This window comes from Patiria miniata, unplaced genomic scaffold (assembly GCF_015706575.1).
Source record: "Patiria miniata isolate m_02_andy unplaced genomic scaffold, ASM1570657v1 HiC_scaffold_7, whole genome shotgun sequence".
Taxonomy (NCBI): domain Eukaryota; kingdom Metazoa; phylum Echinodermata; class Asteroidea; order Valvatida; family Asterinidae; genus Patiria; species Patiria miniata.
In genome coordinates this window covers 38635234-38645143 of record NW_024037074.1, presented here as the reverse complement: position 1 = coordinate 38645143, position 9910 = coordinate 38635234, and the positions used below count along the sequence as shown (strand labels likewise).

The 9910-nt window shown below is 40.0% G+C and overlaps 1 protein-coding gene across 1 annotated transcript in view; it reads left to right on the top strand.

Moving 5' to 3' along the window:
• The first annotated feature begins 2664 nt into the window (after positions 1-2664).
• Positions 2665-9910, top strand: part of LOC119745302 (protein jagged-1b-like) — a 54032-nt gene continuing 46786 nt past the window's right edge. The window contains exon 1 of the mRNA XM_038221568.1: positions 2665-3476. Within this exon, the coding sequence (XP_038077496.1) occupies positions 3408-3476 (69 nt within the window). The 5' untranslated portion in view covers positions 2665-3407. The remainder of the gene's footprint in view (positions 3477-9910) is intronic.

Here is a 9910-nt window from a genome sequence, read left to right as displayed (position 1 = left end):
TGGATATTTGACAGAAAAACATAGCAATTTGAAAACAAGGTACATTTGTTAAACAAAGCTTCGATCTTTTCGAACAAACCCTTGCATCATCAAAGGACAGGTCACAGTCTGTAGGCGCTGAGGTTCACTGGGAACCGCTGACTTTGTTGTGACGCAACCCGGCCCATTTTGCCTGAAATATACGCAATTTATAACATCTTTATCTGACTCAGTGGCGTCACCAGACTTTTCAGTCTGGGGGGCACAGGGGGGGGGGGGCACCAGCATTTGATGGGGGGCACTTAGGTGGATACGGATCGCCGTCCTGGGGGAGGGGTTTAAGGGGAGGGGGTGCCCCCCTCCCCTTTGGAAAATTTTCGCATACGGAGGATGGGCTAGATGCAAAATGGTGCCACATTTGATGCTAAATTCGATCTGAAGATATCTCCAGAAATTGCTATTTAACCAACTCAGATGATGGGAGTTGAATATAACAAAATATATATATATTTTTTTACCAACCCAAATCTCAGATGGGGGGGGGGGCACTCGGGGGGGCACTAGGTTTTCCGGGGGGGGGGGGCACGTGCCCCCCCTGGCCCCCCCTTGGCGACGCCACTGATCTGACTATAACTTAATGTAATTTGAACCTCAATAAAGGCAATACTACAACATTTGCATGTGATTTTAATTGTTTATAGTGTATATCGAGTAATTCTGGGGAATTTGGCAGATTTTTGATGAATCTGACAGATTTTTGAATTGCATTGAGCAGAATTTTGCCATGACCTTACGGTCACCCTGATGAAAACAAAAGTCCCCCTCAAAACGCACACTTATGAAAGCATAATGAGCGCGCTGGAAATACAATTGTCTCCTCTCTTGTAATGGAAAACTGCCCCTCAAAACATATAAAGTGCCCCTCTCGCATTAACAAGATACCGGTAACACCTTCTCCAGATGGAAAACTACCCCTCAAAGCACAAATACCCCTCTCGCAATAATGAAATTGTGCCCCTATCGAGATGAAAAATTGGCCATCAAAAACAATAGTGCATCTCACGATAATTTCTCGAGATGGTATATTGCCCTCGAAAGCACGAGTTATTAGTGCCCCGCTCGCAACATTAAACTTGTGCCCCTCTCGTGGAAAACTGGCCTTTAAAAGTAATAGTGCTCCTCCTCACGCGAATAAAATGGTCACTGAGCTGGCAATCAAAAGCAAAATGCCCCTCTCGCGAAAAGAAAAAGTGGTCTCTCTACATAACTAGTCAATTTCATAGGCGGACTCTGAAAGGTTACTGCAGGGGCGGCGGTAGTGTGGTGTGCTGAAGGCCCAAGGGCCCAAGGGCGGATCGAAGGGGGGCAACGGGGCCACTCTCCCCCCACCCCCCCCCCCCCCCCACCCCCCCCCCCAAAAAACCACGAACCCAAATTGCTCTTTTTTTCAGTGACGTCCCAAAAAAGGCAGCGACTATACACCACCATCTTTTCACCAATATTGGTTAAAGTGGTCAGAATTTAAATCGCCTCAGATCATATAGAAAAGATCGCGCCACAGAGCATCTAAAACTCATTCCCCCCCCCCGGGCCCTTAAGCGGGCCGGGCCCCGAACCCCACGCCGTGAATTTGTGGACCCACTTTTTGGGACCACATTTGTGGGTCCCCCCCCCCAATGTAAAAATGTACTCTGGATCCACCATTGCGGAGGCCGAAAGGCTCTCACTTTCACACCGACGGAAGGTGCCCCTTTTTTCGGATAAGTGCCCCTTTTTGGTATTTCCCCCCCCCCCCCCCCCCCCCCCCCAGATTGAAAAGCGTTCCGCCGCGCCCCTGCATACTGCCACTTTTTTGTGAGATGCTAGCGATTTCTTTTTATCAATCAATCCGATGAAGACGCAGGTAATTGCATAATACAACATTTTCCCGTACTCGGAAAGTCACCTTCTCATCATTGAAACCGGGCAGGGCCGGCACTTGACTTGGGTATCACTGCTGAAACCATTTTGTGAGATGCTACACCGCTTTCCTTTCCTCAATCAACCCGGATGAAGTCGCATATTATTTCGTTACAACACTAGGGCACACTAGGGACCACGCTCCCCCCCCCCCAGCCCAGTTTGGGAAGACAAAAAAAGCTGTTTTATTCTTAAATCCTACAAAGTGAATGTAGAAAATGAGTTATGCCATCACTGAATGAATCATGTCATATCTATAGCAGGCCTATACTGTATAAAAGGTGAAATTATTATATCGCAGCTTCCTGGGGAGCACACAACTCGATGCAGCCATAAGTCGGCGCAAAACATCTAAAAGATCAACCATAACATTCTCTGCCCTCGTGTGGTGGAGAGAAGCATTGGACAGGAGATGCGTAAAGAACATTGGAGGTTTGAAAAATGTAAATTATGTGAGAGGAACTATTACGAGGACTACATCCAGGGTATTCCAGGGATATGCTATTCTTTGATAAATTACATTCCTATAGGCGATAACAATACAACCTAACAGGTGTTAAAGAGAACACAGTGTGCGCCCCGAATTGAATTCAATAAGTTGGCACTAGGTTTTGTCAAGCGATTGTGGTGTCGAGAGAAAAAAAAAGTATTCTGGGAGTAGAGTCTCAAAAGTGCAAGAAGATGCAAATGCATCAGCTATTTTGGGGGTGGGGAGCTCAGAGGGGAAGTAATGAATAAGATATATATACGAAAAATACATCGATCTGACCATGGCCAGAATTGGATTTACTAGTGTAGTGACTTTACTTCAGCAAAGTCAATTCTGAAGCTTGAAAATCGCCGGCCGGCGGGGCCCCGGCCCATCAGATATCTATAGACTACACACCGGCTTCAACAAAAGGCCCGTTCATTTTTTTGACATAGCGCCACCAATTATTTTACACATCACCGCATGTGTCATGTGTGTACTGTGTTATCGTCCCCATCCCATTCACACAATGTGTGCAAACCTGTCAATCGCGACGTTGAACGTATTACCGCACGCACGCGTACCGGTACCGTACCGTACACTGCATGTATTGCATGCTCACATCACATGGAACAAGTTTATGAACCTGTCATTCATGATTTAGATCTAATTTAGATGCTATTGCTAGGAGAAACTAAGTTCAGTCTTTAGTTTTTAAGGAGAGACTCGTCTTCAGCGTGTTACTTTGGAATATCCCCAGCACTGCAGCACTCTCGGATTTCTTTACTCAACATTTTGTGAAAGTTATGGGCCTCGGAAGTTGGGCCCCAAGTTGACTCCGCAAACCGACCAAGCAGCCAAGCGTGGGACGGGAAGACTGGGAATCTTAACCGGTTGCCGCCCCGTCGATGTCTTGCTCAGGTGCGGCGGTCGTCCAGCATGATCTCGTAGATTTGGCCAGGGCATGTACTAAGCATCGGCCGCGGTATGCTGGCGAGGCATGGTTGGCTTTCGACGTAGAGGTTTGTTTCTGCTGGTAGTCGTTGGACTACTGCTTGCGTTCAATCAGGTACGTATCCGGTAAATAAAACAAATGTAAACACTATGATAAGTATGAATAAAACATTTTTTTTAACCGGCTGTTTTGAGGTCAGCGATGGTGGAATTTTAAACTGGCAACTTTACTACGGAATTATCTGGGAAAATGTAAAAATTAAATGAAATTAAGTTGAACTTTTCAAATGAATGGTGTGACTCTGAGCATGATGAAATTAGGTATCATATTAAAATAATGACTTGGTACATCAATCATCAATAAATTGTTTATTTCTCAAGCAGCATGGTGTGAATTGGCAAATTGCCAATATTTGTTTGTAGAATCATGGAGATACAGGCATTTGTTAGGATTATATTTTGTGTAGTAATATTATATTATTTGCAAATTTACCAAGTGTTTTTAACCATTACCTTCTAATTCTTCTATGAATCAAATAAATCTTAGGTTTAAAACCTTATTAATATTACTGACCCCGGCCCAGAGATTGTAAAATTGATCGTCAAAGAAATGTGGCTCGGGTCTTTCAACTACAGAATGTGTCCTTCATCATAGTGAAGGTTTGTTCAAGGTACTACAGTGTACATAAAACTACTAGCATTTCCTGTAGAACCAGTAGAACCTACGAGGTAAGTGTACTATAAATTGGAGAGAAAAGACCAGCATACACATTGTGTAAAACAGCGTATACCAGCACGTGTACATTAATTTATTCTGGTACAATAAATACCATGCTAGTACAATAAATACCATGCTAGTAGTAGTACAATAAATACCATGCTAGTACCGGTAGTAGTACGATAAATACCATGCTAGTATTCAAAAGGTGTACGCGGTAATTATGCACACAAAAAATAACGCCAAATTATATGCCTTTCAGTTTTTTTAAGAAGTGTTTTCGAAATTTCTGTCCATTGAGTACACATTCTCATAATTTCAGAATAATATAGTGTTGTCTTTCTGTTTTCAAATAAAATTTCAGATTAAAACATTTTTATTCCATTTGTTTTTTAGTTAGACCTGCCATACAAACAAAAGGAAACGATAAATCAGGAATGTGTAATTGTTTTTTTTTTTAACAAAGTCTACTTGTATTTCAACAAAGTATTAAAATTGTAAAAGTTGACAAACTCCATGTATTTCAGATGAGATGTCTACTGAAAATTCCAACAGAATAAGATCATTCTTAAATTTGATAATTTTGCTTACAGATCTCATCATATTAAATTGTAAAAGTTGACAAACTCCACGTATTTCAGATGAGATGTCTACTGAAAATTCCAATGGAATAAGATCATTCTTAAATTTGATAATTTTGCTTACAGATCTCATCATAACACAATTTAGTTCTCATACAGACACATGATGAACTCAGTATTGGGAATTTGGACTTGCATTCCATAGCACATTATGAGCCCCAAGAGAGCGAAGAATGGGTTTAAGGAATTTGTTTTAGAAGAGTTGATGGAAAAAAATGCACTAATGCCTGAAATTGCTCAGAAAGGGAGTCTTGTCTTAAGCGCCCATGGGACTCGGGTATATCAGGAATGCCCCAAATGAAACTGCAAGTAAACCCTGAAAGAAATTGTAAAGGATACCGGTACCTTCTTGTTTGGAAGATAAAAACGATAACAATTGTGTAGAGCTTTCAAAGTGAAACTCTGACTTTGAATAATGCAGACTTGTTCAGACTAGTTCAGTGTAGGCCTACATTGAAAACACACAACTGGAAACGAAACCTAAAATTTGTTTTGGTGAGTTCATTTGAAAATTTGAATGCCAAACTTGTTGCCCGTTTTTGTTTAAAAATTGCTATCACCATAAATTTGATAATGCTCTTTTTTTTTCTGTGCTGGCACAGACTATGAGTATGAATTCACTACAACTCTTTTGGAATTTTGCCAGTCATATATTACGTACAGGTTAATACAGTACTTATAAATGGCACTGTTCCAAAATCAAAAATGTAAAAAGGAAATTATCATTTTTCAAGTAAACAGTCAGTTGGAAGAGCAGAGCAAAAGAGAAACAAGGACAGGCAATGGGAACTTGGCAGTTTCTGAGTTCCCACAATAGAAAATGCAGTTGGGAAAAAAAAGTGCACTCGCTTCATAGATTATCAACAGGAAGCAATTGAACTAATGACAATACTCGATCCTGAAGTTGCATCACCGTAACTTTACTATTCAGAAACCATTTCCACAAGCGTTAAAGCGAAACAAGTTATCTTGCGTGTAGTACATGCAGTGTGTGCATGTATAGTGATAATTGTTTTTTTCAATTCAATCTCGTACTTTAAAGGTAATTGGCAAACATCAAAATTATTATGAATTACAATTACCAAATTATTATGAAATACCTTACTTGACTGTAAGTGAATAATAGTCTCAAGCATCCTGTGAAATCGTTGCACCTGGTGTGCTGTCATTTTCAAGAAAAGCAGAATTTTTGTATCAATTACCAACGATGGTCGTCCGACCATCGTTGGGAAAACAACTGACTTTTTCAAATACTACTCCCAATTTACCAAATTTAGTCTACATTTTGTTTGCAATCAGTTACACATCCGTGAACGGGTGCAAGGCAGCTAGTGTGGTTCCCCGACCTGACAATTCCCCGACGTCTATAAATTGCTCCGTTTCGTCAGAAGTAGGGTCAGGGAACCAGACTACAAGAACAGCATTAGTTTTTGTTCTTGGCTTTTCCAGCATCTATTAACACAAAACATTCAGTGTAACATATTTGATATATAATGCTAACCACCAAATCCATCCATTTCTGAAAATTACAGCCGAAAAGCAAATGATGTCCCTTTAACATTCATGTAGGCCTATCTTTTAATTTATGCTGTAGGAGTACAGACAAGTACAAAAAATCAAAAACTGCGACAAGATTTGTTTTGTACATAGGCTCTTTTCAGGATTTTGTATGCACCTGTGATCATGCCCTTCTGGGCGTGCAACTTTTCCTCAGATCAGCTGATTTCCTCTTTTTTTTTCACTTCACACTTTATACTATTAAAAATTTAAAAACACTGTATTAAGTCTGGTAAAGCTTGGAATTTTGTCTATTCGTGGGGTTGCTTCCCAGTTGCATGCCTGTCTCCCCATTGCATGTTCTTGAAAACTAATCTGAATTCATGGATGATCCAAAATAAAAAAAAAGAACTTTTGTCTTTTGGGGGGTTTGCTTCCCAGCTGCATGCCTGTCTCCCCATTACATGTACATGTACTTGAAAACTACATGTAAGGCCAAAAAAAAAAAAATTTTTGCTTCCCGTTACCCTACCTACCCTATTTTGACAGCCCCTACCCTAATTTTTTGGGGAAAAATGAGAAAAAAACCCAGAAAACCATCAATTGCTACCTTTTACCCTTGACTACACGCAGACACCTCCATACGATGGTATAAAAAAAAAAAAAAATGCCCATAAAAAAAAAAAATCCCTACCTACCTACCCTATTTTCAAATGCCATGTAATCGGAAGCAGAACTATTTGTTTGTTTGGCCTAATCTGAATTCACGATTGATCCAAAATAAAGAAAAGAACTTGGAGGACAAGAAAAACACACGGATGAAAATTCTGATGTCTGTTAACTTCCAAAAGTCTTGTTCCAAATTCATATCATTTCAATAAAAGGCCATTAAATTTGCACACTACACTGAAGACGAAACTTGTTTTGGTTTTTAGGATTAATTAATACAGACTACAGTGCCTTCTGAAACCAACTTATTTTCCCAACGCCTTAACTCCGGGTGCCACTTTTTACTTGGTCTTGCCAAATGACTCAAATAAATCCCTGTTTATTACTCAATTGCGACTTAAAAGGTCAGAAGTTGAAGCAACAACCCAGTTTCCCACACCACCGAAACCCGAATCCATAAAGAAGTGGGAGGGAAGGTCATCGATACCCAACTAGTAAAGAAAACAAAAGGCAAATAAAAAAAATACAAATTCAGATCCAATTGTTTAAAGGCATTTAAAGAATGAACAAAACATGTAACTAAAACCAGAGAAGGGAGTTTTTATAAAAAATCCTTGAAAGGGAGGGTTCTTTAGCCTAAAGTCAGCACTATCAGTCAACAAGTCAACCCAGGTCTATGAATAGACACCTACGGAGGGGTCCAGGTATGCGCGTTTGTAGTCCGGGATTACCCGCAGTAAAGGACACCCATTGTGCTGATCGAGTGAAGAGGATCGTCAAGAGTTTTCCCACGGTCTGGCCCACAGTGCGTCACACTGTGAACAAACAACAATAGAGTCTATGACACCTCATCGTTACACAATACATGGATACCTGTTGTGTAGTCTGTACTTAGTGACTCCTGATTACCTGTTGGCAAGTTGGGGGGAACCAGGGGGCCCAGTGATTTGCTGGATAGGGGGGGGGGGGGATTAGTTACTGACAGAGACAGGCTAACATTCTGGGGACATGTTAACAGGTTACTGATATGCCCTATCTGCATGGGCTTGTAATAATAGCCTTACACTACAGTAAATTAATTTGATAATCTGTGTAAACTTCCCATAATACAGGTTGGGGTCTTACAAGTTTAGGATCCGTTTCACCACATGTTGGACTTCCATAAATATAAAAAAGGCTTTTGAAATTGATTGTTTTTGTTTTCATATATCCGGTATATTGAACAATAATTTTCTATATCCTTATCAACAGATAACATTGTTGTTAAAAATGTAATGTGTGTCACAACTACAAGTACACACCATCAGAAAAGAACAATGCTGTGAGTTTTAAATTTAGCATGATGTGTATTATGATGATTTTTTTTGCAAGCACTTGAATTTTAGGCCAAAAAAAAAAAAATATTCGGTCTCTGGTCAGACCAAAGTTCCGGAATTGACGCGGCCACTTGGCTTTTTTTTTTTGGCTGTTTTTTTTTTCCTTCAAGCTTGGATTGTACAGACAAGGTGGGTACTATTTTGCTTTTTTGGTGTCCTCATGTACATTGGTGTCCTCCATAATTTGCCTTGGTGCTTTCGATCATTTGCCTTGGTGCAATTTCCCATTCCTTGGTGCTCTTTGGTAAAAAAAAAATGAGGAGGTGCGGAAATAGAGGGCGCTGTTGGAGCTACCGCGGAACATTTTGGAAAAAAAAAGATCGACGCGCATGATTAAAATCGACGCGCGCGCTGACCAGAGACCGACTTATTATTTTTTTGGGCCTTAGTTTAAATTTTTTTTGCCTATTTATATTTTTTGTTTGTTGGATTAAAAGGAGCACCTGATATATCAACATACATTAAATTTTCTATGAAAATGAAAGTGTTAGTCATTTGTGTCTTCTCTCAACCTAATAGTTTTCTTTGTTTTGCCCTTCATGTCTTATGCTGTTCAAGAACTTGTGAGGAACCTGACTTAAGGAACCTTGTGAATTTTTTTTTTTTTTCAGTCTGACTGAATTTCTTGGCTGTAGCTTGAAACAAAAGGCTATTGAAGCGGCCAAAGTTACTTCCCATGTGGACAAGTGTGTTTATGCTAGTCATAGCCAAAACTTGTAATTTGGACCAGGCCTTTAAAAAAAAGGCTTGAGTTGGGGCTCGAAGTCAAACTCACAATACCACAAGCATCGAGCTGACAGGTACAATGTACTTTGGATGGGCCGGCCATTTTTTCCTTAGAACTTCTTTAATTGTTTCTTTGAGTGTGTTCCCTGTGGGCAGTAACCTGCCAATACTAGAACTGCCTTCTCTGCGTACCTCTTCTACTTCACTGAAGACCAACAATCATCGGCAAGGAATTGTCTTTTTTTTTATTTGTCTGAACTGAAGACCCTGAGGGTTGGAAACAGTGATTCAGGAGCAGTTCCCACGCTCTGAAAGACTTGACTGGAGAAGTTGACAGAAAGTGATCTTGTAAAGGAGATGGCTATTATGTCAGAGATGCACACCAGCACCTCGGAATGCTTAGAATTACAGTAAATCGTAAATAAATGTTAACCCGGGATAGGGACTTTCTTCCTCACATTTTTTTCTCATGCAAGGCAATTCAGTTTCATTTAATACACAAACATGCGATGTTTTTTCATGGTGGTTTCTTATAGTTATACCTTTCCCATCTTGTGAAATAATTGCTCATGTGAGTTCACATCAAATCTGGAGTCTTACTACATATTCTACCATTTTTGTTACTTGTGTGAAAGTATTGTCTCATGTGCGAATCCAGATTTGTCTCACAATTTGTGAGAATTGTTTCAACTTCTTGTTACGTGAAAAAAAAAAAAAATCTCTTGCATACATGTACACATTATATTACCATGCGGAATCTGAAACATTTATACTGGCTGACAATTGAACAATTGAGCGTAAAAAGAATTAATTAATTGGTTTTCTGTTTTCCTACAATTAAATGTCACTGAATTCTAATTTCATGCTCACGTTAGTATATATTATTAAAACCCTCATTTTGTTTGATCAGTCACAGACAGTC